The sequence below is a fragment of the Akebia trifoliata genome, chromosome 10, assembly GCF_017979445.1.
Source record: "Akebia trifoliata isolate Shusen 1 chromosome 10, ASM1797944v1, whole genome shotgun sequence".
NCBI lineage: Eukaryota > Viridiplantae > Streptophyta > Magnoliopsida > Ranunculales > Lardizabalaceae > Akebia > Akebia trifoliata.
The window spans coordinates 28,834,115-28,850,656 of record NC_141384.1 but is presented as its reverse complement, the minus strand read 5'-3'; the positions used below and the strand labels follow the sequence as shown (position 1 = coordinate 28,850,656).

At 34.7% G+C, this 16,542-nt stretch overlaps 1 protein-coding gene across 2 annotated transcripts; it reads right to left on the bottom strand.

Annotated features, from left to right (window-relative positions):
* Window positions 1-975: 975 nt before the first annotated feature.
* On the bottom strand, window positions 976-6,865 carry LOC147393641 (homeobox-leucine zipper protein ANTHOCYANINLESS 2-like). 2 transcript variants are annotated; one of them, XM_086455478.1, is made up of 10 exons: window positions 6,722-6,865; window positions 5,914-6,209; window positions 5,586-5,797; window positions 5,385-5,502; window positions 4,590-5,279; window positions 4,205-4,306; window positions 3,910-4,122; window positions 2,708-2,879; window positions 2,247-2,614; window positions 976-1,943 (listed from the first exon to the last, which is right to left on the bottom strand). In XM_086455478.1, the coding sequence occupies exons 2-10, from the start codon at window positions 6,073-6,075 to the stop codon at window positions 1,530-1,532; spliced, it is 2,451 nt and encodes an 816-aa protein (XP_086311604.1). In that variant the 5' UTR covers window positions 6,076-6,209; window positions 6,722-6,865; the 3' UTR covers window positions 976-1,529. The 2 variants fall into 2 exon arrangements, with proteins under 2 accessions (XP_086311604.1, XP_086311603.1); XM_086455477.1 differs by lacking the exon at window positions 6,722-6,865 and adding an exon at window positions 6,565-6,715.
* Window positions 6,866-16,542: the final 9,677 nt, after the last annotated feature.

The following is a 16,542-nucleotide window of genomic DNA, read 5'->3' as shown; positions in this document are numbered from 1 at the left end:
AATTCTATGAATTTTGCAAAAAATAATTATTTTTCATTGTTGAATATCACTTTTAGGTAGTCATGTGAATGTTATTTCTTTTATCAAAGTTTTTCGACGAGTGCCAATCTTTGTCTCAAGATTTATACCTTTAACAAACGAATCTCGAAGACGAGTTTTAATTTTATCCATTTTTCTCTATTTAAAAATGAATCGTGTTATCGGTGCGTACAGAATCATAGATGCTTTGCTTATCCAGATGAAAAACATCTATGATTCCATGGACACATCCTCGTCAGCAATGTCCCAATTACTTAAGCTTTTACCTTTAAAAATACCCCTACAATACAAATTTATAAATCTTGAAACGAACTCATCTATTTAATTAAGATAACTTCCATTGCCACGCCAACTTTTACAAAGAGTACCCTAATGTCTGATGATTTCGAATGAATCGGGTTGATCTTATCAAAAGTTGACGTGGCAGTAGAATCTCTCCTAATTAAAAATCACATTTAATCCAAATTCTATTAAAAAACAAAAGAGGATAAAATTAACTGCGTCGCAATCCGTTATAACCGCCGTTATTTATGATTAAACTTTCCGCCAAAAAGATCCTAAAAAAGCCAAGGAACTCATTGTGTCCAACACAACGTCTCCATCCGTGGCGTGATATTGTACGAATCTGAACTAACCAACAAACAAGTCGTTCACGTCAATTTCGCAGATCTCGATAACCTTATATTGGAATCCCAAGAAATGACGTCCTCTACTATCGATACAACACGTTGCGACTCTTGATTGACTAGAGGCATGCATCCCACGCATTTAATGTTATCTGACCCAACATTTAATGTTGAGACCCCTCTTCCAACCAAAACGCGGCGTTATTCATCATCACCACCACCACCACCCAACCTCCACCACATACGACACTATCAACCCTAAATTTACAAAGATACCATCAACAAGAGACTTATATAAAATAGGAAGAGATGAATGGCAATTCAGTAAATTCATAAATTAAAAAAAAAAAACAAAAAAGATTTCAAACTCAAATCCTAAAAGGCAGCCAACGACCCAGCGAAGTCTTACTGTCAAATATTTATAAGATTACATCATACGAAAACAAATACTAAAAAGACGTTAATAGACATAGTAGAAACTTGATTTTTCCTTTCATGTCCCATCTGGGTTCTCTCTCGGGTCACCTAGCGGGTTTACGAGTCAATACCCGAACCACCACCCTTGCTTTGTGTTAAGAACCGAATCAAACCCACCGACAGGTCCGCAACCCGTTTTGTTTATTTTTTTCATTCTAAGTTTTCAATTCTTACCACCAAACAAGGATTCTCGACGCGCGGTTCGTTCTTGACTCAACCCCGATGCGGTTCCAAGCGCTTCATCTGCTTCTTTCCTCTCAAACTATATTTTTGTTCTTTTTTTTTTTTTTTTTGGGGTCAAGTTATAATAAATATTAAAAAAGAGAAAAACAAAACAAGATAAACATAAACGCTATTTATTATCCTGCATCAGCCCAATCATCAGAACTAACTTTCGCATTGGAGTGCGGCTTTGATCTTCTGTACGGTGCATGATATGAGATTGTTGACCGTCTCCACCGACTCAACAGTGAGCTTAGCTGTAGGCAAACTATTAACTAATATCTGAAACGCAACTGTAAGCAAACAACCACCAACCCTAGGTGAAAAACTCCCATTATTGCTGCCACCATTGATATTGATGTTGTTGTTATTGTTTGTGTTTGTGGACCCACTAGAACCCGGACCATCAGGTACAATTGCGAATCCCGAGGGGAGAAGTGCAACATAAGCTGAATCACCACCGCTCATCACCACATGCATTGCTGGTGTATCAACCGGTGCGTACACAACTAGCGAGCCTGCACCGTCTATGCAGGTTTCCTGCAATATCAACATGCTACTCTGACTTGCGTTCATCGCCTGCATAAAGGATGATTTCGTCAATTTATATAAAATTTGTCAGTTTCGATAGAGGAACAAAAATTAGGTCAATTCTGACGTCAGAAATAATACAGAAATATGACAGGTGTCCTATTCTTTTGACTTTTCTAATTACATTGCCACGTCAACTTTTACTAATAGCATAGCATAGCATAGCACCACCTCAATATATGTTCTAATAATTCTAAAAAAAAAAAAAAAAAAATTGTGTGCTATTAGTAATAGTTGGCGTGAAGCAATAGTTTTCTAATAGGGACTCAATAATTTGAGCGGAAGACTCACGCTAGAGCGGAGAAGGGAAACGCAGTTGCCTTGATCTTGGCCTTTGGCAATGTGGGCCATCTCCTGCATGGGCCCACCATTAGACAATATGTCCCACTCGCTTCTCAACCGTTCATTTCTCAAGAAATCAAAAAGCTTTTGTGGTGATACGGGAAGCCAAACTGATGTAGCTGCACTTAACACGACACCAGGTGGCTCACCCGGGTCATCAATACTCTTCCGAGTCATGACTCTCACATCCTCATCAACATTTCCTGAACATAATTTGTTCCACTTGTGCACTGTGGAAGCACACACCCCAGCACAGAAATTATCCGTCATCCGTTGTGCCAACTTCAACATGCTTCGTCGTCCACCCGCCGATATCGCTGTAATATAAACGAACACAATGATTTATTTTTATTTTTTTTTACCAATCAGAGAAACTGATGGAATGCTCAACAGTGGATAATGATGCATACCAGTGTGATCACTAGTGGGGACGGTTGACATTAGAATCGCAAGGCATTGACATTGCCTCTGGAGGGTAGCAACCCATCGCTGAGCACCAAAGCCCATACCAGCATTGATTAAAGGCCGATAGAGGACGTGAATTGGACTCTCATCGTATTCTGCATGTTCAACCCAAGTAACCTGCGAGATTACGTTTAGTATCGCTAACATACACCGAGTAGGTAGTCAACCAAGCAATGTACAATTGGTCAAGGATCACATTTAGAAATATCACTACTAATCAAAGAATTAATTTCATTAAGACATCAAATAATCAAAATCTCAATAAACAAAAAACAAAAATGATATAAAATATATGCAAACACAACTAACATCGTAAAATGGTGGAGCAACCGTATCGAGATGGTAATTTTATATTATCAGATAAAAACAAAAAACAATAGGTCTTACTCAAGTACTGACTCCAAAGTGTTCATAGTCTGAAAATAATATATATATATATATATATATGTACATGGGCTGGAACCAGGTCATGCACATTTTTTTGTAGTCCATGGCTTGGTCTTGTGTTATTTAAAATAAATAAATAATTATTGAAGAGAGGATCAAGAAGGTATCACAGATTGGAATAGAAGCATCAAATATATATTTATATAATCAAAGAAAAGATTACAAGGTCTACCCATGCGTAGAGGGTTATGAAGTTAATGTGTTTCGAGGTCGGGAAACAGTAGTAGATGCTTCTATTTATATTAAAAAGTGGGTAATCTCGATTTGCTGGTATTAAAAAAATATTGAATATAAACACTAAGCAAGTCAAGTGTTGAAAACTGAAGATTAACAGATTTATTTAAGTAGAAGAAGCATCTAGGGAATTAAAATATGGGCAGTAGAAGGTCCAGATTCTTTGTGAAAGATTTTAAATAGATTTCCAAAGACACTTTCATGAGTAAGTGAGTAATGACCAGAGCCAACAAAATTCTTAGAAGAATGAGCTTTAGAGACTTGGAAGTACAAACACCTATGACATTGACTTGATTTAATGCAATTAAAAATTTTCAACTAAGATCCAAAATTGTTGTTTAAAGTTTAAACGAACTAGTCTCCTAATAGAGTTCAAAATGGAAGAATGGTAGGATTACCCATTCAAGAAAGTCAAATATTTATATACTTAAATATTTCATGGAATCAAATAATAGAGGATTATTACCTTAGAGTACCCATTAGGCATATCTTGTACCACACAACCTGAAGGAAGCCTCCTACAGCTCACAAATGTAGGTGTATTTGAAGTATCTCGATTTGCTTCGATCGACACATCAACCACTGCCCACACTCCCTCGGCGTGCTGTTTGCAGAAACGAAGAAAATTGACCTCACGGATAGGAACCAACGGGGAAAGAACTTGAAGCTCAGCATGCATCTGCAAATGAAGGGTTTTTTTATTATTTCTTTTTAAGGGGAAGCCAAGGTACTAAGGAACACTTATGGGACTTACAACTTACCAACTGAAGAGCACCATTTCTTGTTCCACCCACACCGCTTGAGATCACATCAGTTGTGGAGGTTCGTGCAATCATACAAGGAAACATTTCTGCCCATCGATTCTATTTAAATCATAATAATTGAACAAGTATTAAAACAATGAAATTTCAGAAATACAACAACTCACAAGAACCCTAAGAACAAAAAAACTCATACTGAAGAACTAAAAGAACAAATTAAGTCAGTTAGGGTGTCATATTAGGTGGAAAAGGAACCCTAATAACAATTATACACATAAATTCTTGTGTTATCATCCAAAATAGCACAAAATATGTAGTTCACACAAACCAAATCATAATTACTAAAAACAAAATTTAAAAAAAAAAAAAAATTTAGACAACTTACCGCATCCATTAATGTCTCGACGAGAGCAACACTGTTGATGATTACCATACCAGTCTCCCTTGTGGCCTCAGTGACAAACCCACTTGGTTTCATTCCAATGCAAGGCGGGAACACCCGCAAGTACTCTTCTTGATTCAATGTTTCCCTCCCTCCTACCAAACTAGGCACCCATAGGGGCTCGTCAGTCTGGGCCATCTTGACTAACTCATCCATTGCAGTTAATGCGAGCTCCAAAAACATCGTTCTTTCAATTGATCTCTCAATGTTATTCACACCCGTCGCTTGCCTCGTTAGAGGCACCATCGGCAATGCATTCGATACCCCACCGCCAAAATCATTGCCCAATGGCAGTGTTGTGGTTACAGTGCTCAAATTACCAAACCCATTACTTCCTACTGCAAGTTCTAAACCCGAGCTTGGCATCGGAGGCGGTAGTGAATTAGCCAACGATGAAATGGGTCGGCCCAAGAACTTTCCCGCGAGATTACAGACTCGGTCTAACTCGTCCTTAAGACGGGCATTCTCAATCCTAAGATGTTGTTCTTCCAGAGACACATCGCCTAGCATTGCTGGCCCACCGCAGTTAGTACAGATCGGGTTTCTCATAGCATCCCTAATCGACATGTTCTCAGCTCGAAGCTTATCGTTCTCTTGCCTAAGTATCGAGTTCTCATGTCGCTCAAGTTGGGTCTGGTTTAATAAAAATTCTCATATAAACTATTATTTACTTCAAACTAAAGAACCCATGAAACAATAACAATTGAGAAACCCAAATCAAATACTAATTTATATTACCTTCATCTGAGTTCGTCGATTCTGAAACCAGAACTTGACTTGCCTACTTTCCAAGCTAAGTCTCTTACTTAATTCCAACCTTTGTTTCTCATCAGGATGTGGGCACTCTTTGAACAGACTTTAAACACAAATAACACTAAATCAGTCATGTTTAGGGAAGCAAATTATGTATAAAATTAATAGAAAAAGTTCGAATCTTACGCTTCGAGCTCTTGAATTTGTTGGGGAGTGTGTCGATGGTATCTCTTCTTCCTTGGTGGCTTATCGATGTCTTGATCGTCGCCTGATCCGCCTTCCATGTTATCACTTCCAGATCTGCTTTCATACCCATCTTCTCTAAGCCTCCCTACTACACCCGGCTCGAAATTTTCCCCAATTCTACCTCCCTCACCATGCCCTTCCATGGTTGTTTGCTGTTCAAAATTTCATTTTTTTAAATAAAAATGAAGAGAACCCAAATCGATTTAACCTTTACCAAACAAAAAAACTATAAAAATATGGAATTTTTTGAAGACTTAAAGTGACGTACAAGAGCGAGAGAGAGGCCTGGGGAGCTGAACATGGACTTAGTGAGGGCTGGAGCCACTAAACGTGGCTGAGAGATGGCACCAGTAGGCATGTTGTTGTAAGATACATCTGCGACTCTCGCACCACCACCAGAACTGTTATCGAAGAAACCCCCAAAACTCATCAAGAAGTCTCTTTTTTTTCTTCTCTTTGATTTTCTTTTTCTCCTCCTCGGAAAGCTTTATTTCTTTCTCTGTCAAACGGGTTTCTTCAGATTTTGTTCCTCCTCTCTTCTCCTCACCTTACAAGCCGTCTCAGCTAAAAAAAATCGACTCAATGGTCACTTATCCCCGATTACAGAAAACCAAAACAACTTAAAACTCAGAAAAAAAAAAAGCATAAATTAAAACGAAATGGGTAGTTGAGATAACTCCCAAAACACCACTTTAACAGAGAAAACAAGGGAAAAAACTAAAGAAAATGATCCAAAAGAGAGAAAAAGATTATGAGGAGACAAGAAGATAAACCCAAATGTCTCTCAAGTCCTAAAAGCTGCTTCAGAGAGAAGAAGTCAAGCACAACCTTTAATCTCTCTCTCTCTCGACCCACTTAAACCATAACCCTTAAAACACCATTAACGACCCAAAAAACCAAAAGAAGAAGAAAATAAAACCTTAGTTCTTGATTGACTCAACCTATGCTGCTTCCATGAATGACTGAATCCAAGAAACAGGAGAAGAAGAAAAATAAAATAAAAAAGGAAGCAAAAAAAAAATGCTTAAAAATGGCAGAAACGAAGGACAGAGGGGTAGAGGTAATAGTCAACCGACCTTTTTCCTTCGTTTGGTTTTATGTATTTGTAAGGCTTCGAAGAGTACACATATGATCTCAAAATCTGGCTCTCTCTCTCTCCTCTCACCTCTCACCTCTCACCTCTCAAATAAAGTATAAAAAAGTAGCTTTTTAGAACTCTGTTTTTCTCACTGTTACTGTAACTTCGTATAAAAAAGATTTTACAGAGAGAGAGGGAGGGTTTTGTTTCAGATCTGTGAATCTTTCTACTCTCCTTCTCTCTTTCTCTCTCCTTCGACTATTGTCGGGATCTGTACCGAAACGTAAATTTAACTAAGGAAAAAAAAAAAAAAAAATCTGTACTTTCTGTAGCTGACTTACAAAGGTCCCACAGGTGGCTCCTTAGTCCTTAAGTCAATGGGTTCGAACTTAGAAACCCTAAAATGGTTTAAAACTCGTTCGACACTGATATGACTCGCTCGAATCGTTTCGTTATAAACGAGTTCAAAATACTGAGTCTGAGATCGCCTGTTTTCTCCTTCATCATCTCGAGTTCTTCTTCTCTTTGTTCTCGTCTCGTCCGAGACTCACCGAGTCATCTCGGTAATCAAACGTTTGCAAACTAAAACCTTTCATCTCCTCTTTCTCTCACTAGCTTCTATGATGTCGCCTGAAGATTACAGATTCTTTTCAGTAAATCTTTGACGGACTAACACCACCGGCTTCGATTTAGCCTTGCTAAGATGCTAAGGATTTCACCTCTAGGAAGGGTTCTTGGATTCATCTCTTAGAATCCAAAAACGTGTTCCGGTGATTCAGGATTGTAGGTGACGAAATTCTATGAATTTTGAATATTTTTCTTAAAAAAATAATTATTTTTTACAAGTTGAATTTCAATTTTAAATTCAATAACTATCCATTTTCAAAATCTTAGATATGAGTTTTTCATTGAACAATCATTCTGATGTGGTATTCATTTGAGCAAAATGACCTATAGTGAAACTCAAAATTTTACAATGTAAATAAGGAAACGATTTTACATTAAAAATAAATAAAATAGAGAAATTTTTATAAACGTGTGCAACTTATGACAAAACATGCTTTTTAGAGAGTTCAGTCATTTTTATAATTAGCGATCTTGTTGATAAATTATCAACGAGATCATAGGTAATGTTAAAGGCAAAATACCTTTGATATTTTTAACAACGAGTTTAATGATATTTTATCAACAAGATCATTGATTATAAAATTGACAAACTCATTGGAAAACATACTTTGAGAATTAAAATGAATAATGTATTAAAATTGGAATTTTGTCATATTCAACATACAAAATGGTAATTTATCACACACACAAAAAAAATTGTGTATAAGTTAAAATTAGAGTGCCACTGGATTTTTTTTTTTTCTTCTAAATTTCTATTTATTGGGTTTAGGATTTTATATGAGCCTAATCATAAGAAAATTTTTGAACTAGTTATGTACTATTTTGTAATGTTGAGATTATAATTTGAGTCAAAATCTTCATAATGTTAGAAAAGTGTGTTTTAATCTTTAATTGGGTTGTCCAACATAATTTTAAAGATTGGGATGTAATGAGTAAAAGTTCAGATGCCAATAGCATTTCTTTTTTTTCCCCCTCATTTGTTGTGATAAGGCACTTCCATTGGATTTTTGAAACGAGGACTAGGCAAGTAGCCTCAACCTTGTTTTTATTTCAAAAAAAAAAGTCACAAACAAGGGTTTGAGGTTCTCTATCAAACGTCAAATAAATCAGATCATGAAGGAAAATATTATTAGAGATTAAAATTATATTGATCTCTAAAAAATCTACGTTTTGATATAACTTCGAACATGGTTGAGAATATAAAAATGTAAAATCCCAAAAACAAAATTAAGACTTTCTAATCTCAAACGAAATTTCAGGTTTTTGAAGGTGCCAATTAAAGTTTAGCTGGTAAAATATATAGATGATAATGCCCACATCATCGAGTTATTCCTCTAAAATGAAAAAAAGTTAAACTGACTTTCTACAACAGTTCAATAATGTGTCGACGTGGTGATCATGCATAGAATCATAAATGCATTTCCTCGGCATACGAATGACAAGTATCTATGGTTTTGTGCACACCACCACTTTAGTGCAGAGTTGTAGGAAGTCAGTGTAGCTCGACAGATTAAAAATAGGCTTATAAATAAATAAAGAAATAAATGGTTTTCCATTTAAATGACACTTGAAGTAGGTAGAATAGTATAGACTTTCTAGTGATTAGTACTTAATATAAGAAATCATTTAAGATTTTCTAGAGATACACATCTTGGAATCCCTAGGAGTACTCTCCTATCTCAGCCTTTTATTTTGTGAGGTTAGTATTTTTCAAAATGATAACAGAATGATAAATGCCAATAGCGATTCATACATTTCACCTAAAACAGTATGCATTTAAAGAGCCTGGCAATATCACATTCTGGTTTTAAGGGTTAAAACGGTCTTATTTATTATGAGAAATTTTATTGCCACACACCAACTTTTGCTAATAGCATCCCAATTCATATGAAGTCATAAAGAATTAGCACACATCTCGGAGTGCTCTTAGTAAAAGTTGGTGTGACAATAGAAGCTCACTTCTTCCACTAATAGAGCTTGTTTCACCCATTTTTAGCCAATATAGTTTTTAAGAGAGATATTTGTGTTCACCCATACATTGTTGTTTTCCTTCCATGCTGAAGCTTCATTGACAAATTATTAATTGTTAAATGACAAAAATAACCCTTATTATACAAAGGATACTCATAGCTGTCAATGGTATTATGGACAAAAAAAAAAAAAAATGTTCAACACCATTAAATTTGTACATCTAGACAAATTTAAAGCCTCTAATTTTTAAGAGACGAAAATACATCTAATTGACAAAATAAATATTTTCGAAAAAATGTCCAACACATGAACATGGAGGGTGTTTTATTTTTCGTCGCACTTGTTGTCAAGAATGTGTTAAAGTTGATTAATTTTATTCATAATTATGGGATCGAATCACTTTTCATCGAGTATCAGACCCATACTCAACAAACATTGGTTTTCAATCCATTAAAAGAAAATTTTCAAATTGAAGGACTACACATTGCATCACCTGTAAGGTTGATTTCTTATGTCTAGATCCATTGAAAAGTAGAGCAAAAAAATCAATGTGTCATAAGATGTGTCATGTTACAACTTTTGGAATGTGGGGGCAACATGATTCAATTATATGAGGACCACATTATCCTTCTCCAAATTTATTTATGGATTGCTTACATATATCCGGAAAAAAAAAAAAGTGATTTTTTTTTATCTAAGAATATAATGTCTTGGTCAAAAAAAATTAATGGAACGATTTATCAAAATTTGTGATTTGGATGATTAGGAACATGTTCGTTTCTTCAAAAAATAAAAAAACAATATTTTGTATAATTTTAATTTGGGGCGGATTTGCAGTGGGGGTTGTGGAGGCACTTGCCCCTGCAAGAATTTTCAAAGTCGGATTAATGAGCTATTGCAATAGATATTAGTAGCAGATAAAAAAATCCGTTGTTATTGCCCCCCCCCCCCCCATAAAGGTAAGTTACACTTTCATCCCCTATAGTTTGGCATAATTTCAATTTGAACCCCTAATGTTTTGATAATTGCACTTACCTCCCCTTTCACTATCGACGTTAAAATTCAGATGTTATTTTATTATTTTACCCTTTTATTTTTAAATAATTATAAGGCAGGTAAGTGGAACTATAAAAACATTAGGGGGTCAAATGGAATTATGCCAAACTATAAGGGTCAAAGTGTAATTTATCCTATTTTTCTTGCTCTTAGCTGTCCTAGCATGGGCAAAATCCTAGCTCTGCACCTAATTTAATTAGTGTTGGATCTTTGTTACCCAACGCCATTGGACACTAAAACTTTATTTGTATCTTAACTCTATATTGAGGGTACATTTGTCTTTTAAAAATAAATGTATTGTCATGGGAGGAGCTTAAGGGATAATTTGTAACGAAATTTAACATGTAAGGGCCTATTTAGATTGACTTCTCCAAGTATTTCTGACTCTTGCGATGAGCCAAAAGCATTTCGTGTATGTTTGGATGGTTTTCTCCGAAAAAAAACAACTACTAAATTAAGCACTTGAAGTGTTGTTTTAACGGAGTACCTCAACAGGTGCTTCGCACAATCATGTTTGTGGGGAGCATTAAATCTCTGTCAAACTTGCAGTTCTAATGACAAAAATACCCTTCGTAAAATTAAAAATTCTCCACACGTCCACAATATGTTTCCCCCAAATCAAAATAGAGACTCTCTTCTCTAACCCTAATAGAGAAAATCAGAACGTTTGGGGCTATTCGTGATACCAAGAATGTCTAGGCTAAGGGTTGTTTGTCATAAAGATTAATCATTCTCTCCTTCTTCCCCAACATTCATTGTTTTTACCATGTTAACTAAAATGTTTTATTTATGAAAATAGTAATTTTCTGAGTTATAATGTGAATAATTTATTGAGTCATGACGTTAAAAACAATAATTGATACTTATACAGGCATTTTGATCATTTTAATATAATTCATAGTAGTTTTCAAATTCAAAATTCTATCAAAAGTACTTTTGACAATATTTCTTAGAACCTGTATTTGAACGCACAATACTTATCCAACTACTTTAGATAGTACTTATCTTTTAAATACTTTAAGCACCTGTATCCATACGGATCCTAAGGTTTTGAAGGGACTCCTTCAACTTTAGGAGAAAAAAATGTAAATAGTATTTGAGATTAAGTTATTTATAAATGCAATATAATTTTATTTGACTCATTTAAGTCGACTTGCTAAATTTTTTAGTTGAATCAATTCGATGAACATTCAACTCGAGTTTTAAAATTAAGTTTTAATTATTGAAAATTATTTATATATTTTAATAAATCTAACATACATAGATCAAATCAGTTTAATGGTGATAATGACCATACTCATCTCCATCATCATCTTTGTTGTGTTCATCACCATTTATGTAAGTTAAAGATGACTAGTTTTGAAAAGAGAAAATAATGATTTTTTTTTTCTTTCATTTATATCTTTTTTTTTATTGAACTTTAAGAGATGTAAACTTAAAAAATCGTTGAAAGGGTAGCTAGTTAGTTTCATTTCAAAAACCTTTTAAACAAATATTTGATAAAAAGAGTAAATTTTTTTAGAAGGACTCTTTAATACATATTTTCAAAAAATAAGTCTTTTAATACAGCTTTTATGGGGGCCTTAAGCCATAATTTATAATAGAAGATAGAGAAATTGTACCACTACTTCAATGTCTTGCCAACTATAAGTACTGAAACACGCACGCTTAGGGTTGCATTGTACATGGTGCGTAATTACTATATCCTCTTCATTACATGAAAGAGACAACACGTGTGATGAGCATGGTTTTTAAACTCGGTGTTTCGTCTAGATTAGATATCGAGTCGTCTCAAGCGAGTTTTCCGATACGTTTGAGACATCTTGTGAGTCAAATAAAAAAAATGAACGCGGGTCATGAATCTCGGTCAAAAAATGACTTTATGAGTTGGTCTCATTCAGCTTTGATATTAAGTTAACTCGGACGATACGTCTCGGTCTTGGACAAGTTTAAAAACCATGGTGATGGGTTGATGTATAAGGGCATTTTGGTCAACTGTTCCTAAATCCACTGATATACATTGGGGTTCCTTTGAATTGGGGGGTGGGGGGCCTGAGGCCTCCATGTTTTGTGGGTTGGCAAAAGCTCCATCTCATGCCACGTGTGTACGAATGAGTAAGCGTGTGAGAAGATAGAGTGTATAACTTAGTAACCTTAAGGACAGATGGACTGGTGTGGTGGAAGGTGAAGGCATTTATAAGAGTATGGAGCGTATTGTGCGAGACGCTAACCTCTAACCGCAACACTATCTGATTTCGTGTGCGTTTCAGGTTGGCTGGATCCAGCACAACAACAGCTTCTATTGGGTCCCACGTGTCCTTCAATGGATCTGTCAGATTTGATTGGTTAAGATAGGGCTGTCAATGGATTGGATCATTACCCAAAAACCCGATCCGAATTTGGATCTGTATCAATGATTTGGTTTCCTATAAGGATCTGATTAGTTTTAGATGAATTATACCACAATCTCATAAGGCGTTCATCCAATTAAATTTGGGATAATATGTAAATTATATTATACATTTTGTTTAGTGAAACAATTTCCTTATTAACTTAGTAACGATTCTAAACCTTACTAAAGGCCGTTTTGCTCAAATGGATTATCACATTAGCAATCCAAATCCACAACACTCTAAATTTCATTGAAAAACTTAGATAACAAAAAATAAATTTCAGAAAACAATTTCTTTTAGACTTGAACCAAGGCTTTGAAAATAGATGAGTATTGAACTTCCTCATAACTCCAAATTTTAAAATTAAAATTAAAAGTGAGAAATTAAATTATTTATTTATTTATTATTTTTTTTTTTTTGAAAGTCATAGAATTTTGTCCTATACAATCCTAATGCATCGGATCATGTTTTTGGATGTCATAAGGTGAGCCCAAATACTTTTAGCAAGGGTGAGATCCTTACTTAGTAAGGCTAGTCAAACTCGTTTGTTTAAATATATGAAATTTATTCACATGTTGTATATCAAATCGAATTTTATCTGATTTTGACTTGATTTAATATTTCATTGGGTCAGCTTTAGATTTTGAATTCTAAAGCATCAGTTCCCATCTTTATTGAGTTGATCCCAAATCAACCCCAAGTCAATCTAGACTTGATCCATTCACAACCTTAGATAAAGGCTTCAAACCAATGATCCGCTTCTACTGCACGTAATGTCTTGGACAATAATTTTTGAGTTTACTAAAGGGTCTCGATCTTACATATAGAGAAAATATAAAAAGGATGAAAATACCTAAGAAAGATGGAAGGATTACAATGTGAAAAAGCCCATATTGGATGGCTCATAGTTGTCAAATTCCTTAAAATTTTCATTATTATTATTTTTTTTAAATGGGTCGAAATCATCAAATTAATAGAGGATGTGAGAAATTCGACTGCTCTAAGATGTCGAATCAGGAAACATAAAACTAAATAATAAAAAAATTATGGTCTTGGGACGTCGAAATTTAATTTCTAAAATTCGTGATCCTTGGCAGGCTGAATCACAAATTTTCCTATCAAATAATTCACATTTCACATAATAGATAGTAATTAGAGGATATTTTCCAGGCAAGATGGGCCAAATATTGAAAAATAAAGTACTTGTAGTAGATTGAATCAAAAGATCCTTAGTATGTAAGGGTCAATTCTGGTGATAACCCATGACAACAATTTTTTTTTTTGTTTTTCTCCTCTTTCCTCATTTATTGATTCATGAGGTGTGAATGTAATGTACTCCAAAAAAAAAATGGTGATTGATGTGATAGTAGCTCGGATTTGCATACCCACATAAATATAACAAAATACCTTCATCACTAGAATTTAAAATACTCTTTCACACCAAACTTTACAAATATTATTATATATTATCCCTTCGAGTAGTCCCACAAATGTATTTTTCTTCAAAAGACCAAAATACTTTCAACTCAAGGGCCCCATTAACCTTAACCTTTATCTTACTAATTCTAGCTCATATCAAGAAAAAATTGGGGCCTTGCACTTGTTTGATTCAAGATTGAAATCACCTACTTCAACTTGGAGATTCTGAAATCATTGATTTCTTTGTGAATCCAACTATTTGAATTCTAGTTTTGCCTATTGTTTTTTTTTTTTTTTTTTTGAGATATTATGTTGATCATATAGTCCATGTTTCACAGTCCTGTAAAGGAAAACTTAAGAATGTAACTAATAACTAAAGCCCTAGATTTACGAGTATGCAAAACCCTAAATTATATGAATGATCTAAGGAGAAGTTGTATCTTAAGAAAATCACTAAATTTGAGTTTAAAGGAATAAATTCTATATATAGCAAAGAAAGAAAAAGGAGGAAAAGTATTTGAATCGATATTTAAGTTTACTAACTTAAGTTTGGATTTCTTTGGCAAGTACTACACTGATCACTTAGAAGCAACAACAACTAAGGACATGTCTCATCCACAACAAACAAAGCGTACACATTGGTGATCTATAATGATTTTTCATACCAATTATGAGAGTAGTTCTTACTGAAACTCTAATTTCATCAATCTCTCTAAGTTGTTTGTATGAATAAGATCGGTCTTGTTCTTATGCTTGTATTGCCATGGAATGGACATCCAACCATCAAAGGATTCTTTTCTATCAAGCTTGAGTATTATTGTTTGTGTTTGAAAGGCTTTTGGATTTAATTTGTAGGTGATAAATTAGATATATAAAACTTGTATTTGTATAATTTCATGTACCAGTGTTAGGGATTAAAATCCTGGCAAAGAGATGTGTTTTAATTGGTAATTGCATTTAATTATTCAAGTCCTTTCGAAATGTTACTTGAATATTTGCATGGAAATATGCTAACCAAGTGTCCTTAAATGGTAAAGATACTTAATTTCAAGGTAGTTCAACTTTAATAGCCGACGAGAATGGCAAATTTTGTCTATATGGAGGGTGGAGAAAAGTATCATGCTACACTACTTGCGTTGACACTGGGTCCGACATTGAATTGACCTAGCAACGTATAAATAACCATAGATTTATTTTCTCAAGATACAAATAAGAAAATCAACAGTTCTCTATACACTGTCAAGTCAACTCAGTGTCCAACACAGGCCGTAAAGCATTTTCCAAAGAAAAATTATGAGAAATATAATTTAAAGCATATCAATGTGATGATTGGACTAGTTAAGATCTACACGAGACAAAAAGAAAAAGGAAAAAAAAAATGTAGATATGATTGTATCAGCCACCCAAAAAAAAGAAGAGAATTTCCTCATAAAGCCCCAATAAAACCATTACTTGGTGGCTTGAGTCCCTACTAGACTCTTTATGTCTAAATTCTCACCATTTTGTTTGTGAGTATATTTAGGTGGATGCATGGTAAATTTTGATGAGGAATGAGGGCCAATAAGAGATCACTTCTCTACTTGGTAGAGTGGACCCACACCATCTTTTTCGAATATTTTCTAGTCAAATCTGCTTGATCCTACTTTTCTATGTTCATTTGGGACTCTATGATTAGGACTTGTGCCATGTACACATACGTAGAGATACCGGTAAAGACTCACACTCATTGCTCCCCCCACATGTTCTCAAAACGCACCCACTTAAAAAATAAAAAATAAAAAAATCTAATGTACCCATCTGTTGATCTCTTACCAAATCTATTTAGAACCAATTGGTAACAAGTTGCCAAGTGAGAACATTTTTTCTTGGTAACATAGCACGTTTTTAGAAAATGGGTGGGGGAAACAAGTGAACCATCTATACGTCTAGTAGGAAAGTACTTTTTTTTTTTTTTTGACTTATCATGGGTATCCCCATCTTTTGGGTGAGACTAATCCCACCGTCACAAACACCGCCTCCCTTGAAAAGTCCCACATGCAACTAATTGAGTCAAGGGTCAATAGTCCCTGCAGGGTGGCACGAGGAATTCATTTATTTGTGGGATTTCAAACACTTGACCTATCCTTCCTGAGGAGTTTAATAAGACTCAGCTTGCCACTAAGTCAATCCCTTAGGACTTTCTAGTAGGAAAATTACTTACTTGCCCAAGTGGTAGAAAGAATTGATAAAGAGAAAACAACACAATATACACTAGCTAATAATATATTACAATCCCATAGAAATGTTTTTAACTTTCTTCATTATTAACACTTAGGTGCTTTAGTGTATTGGATGGAGTGGTATCACGTGGTCT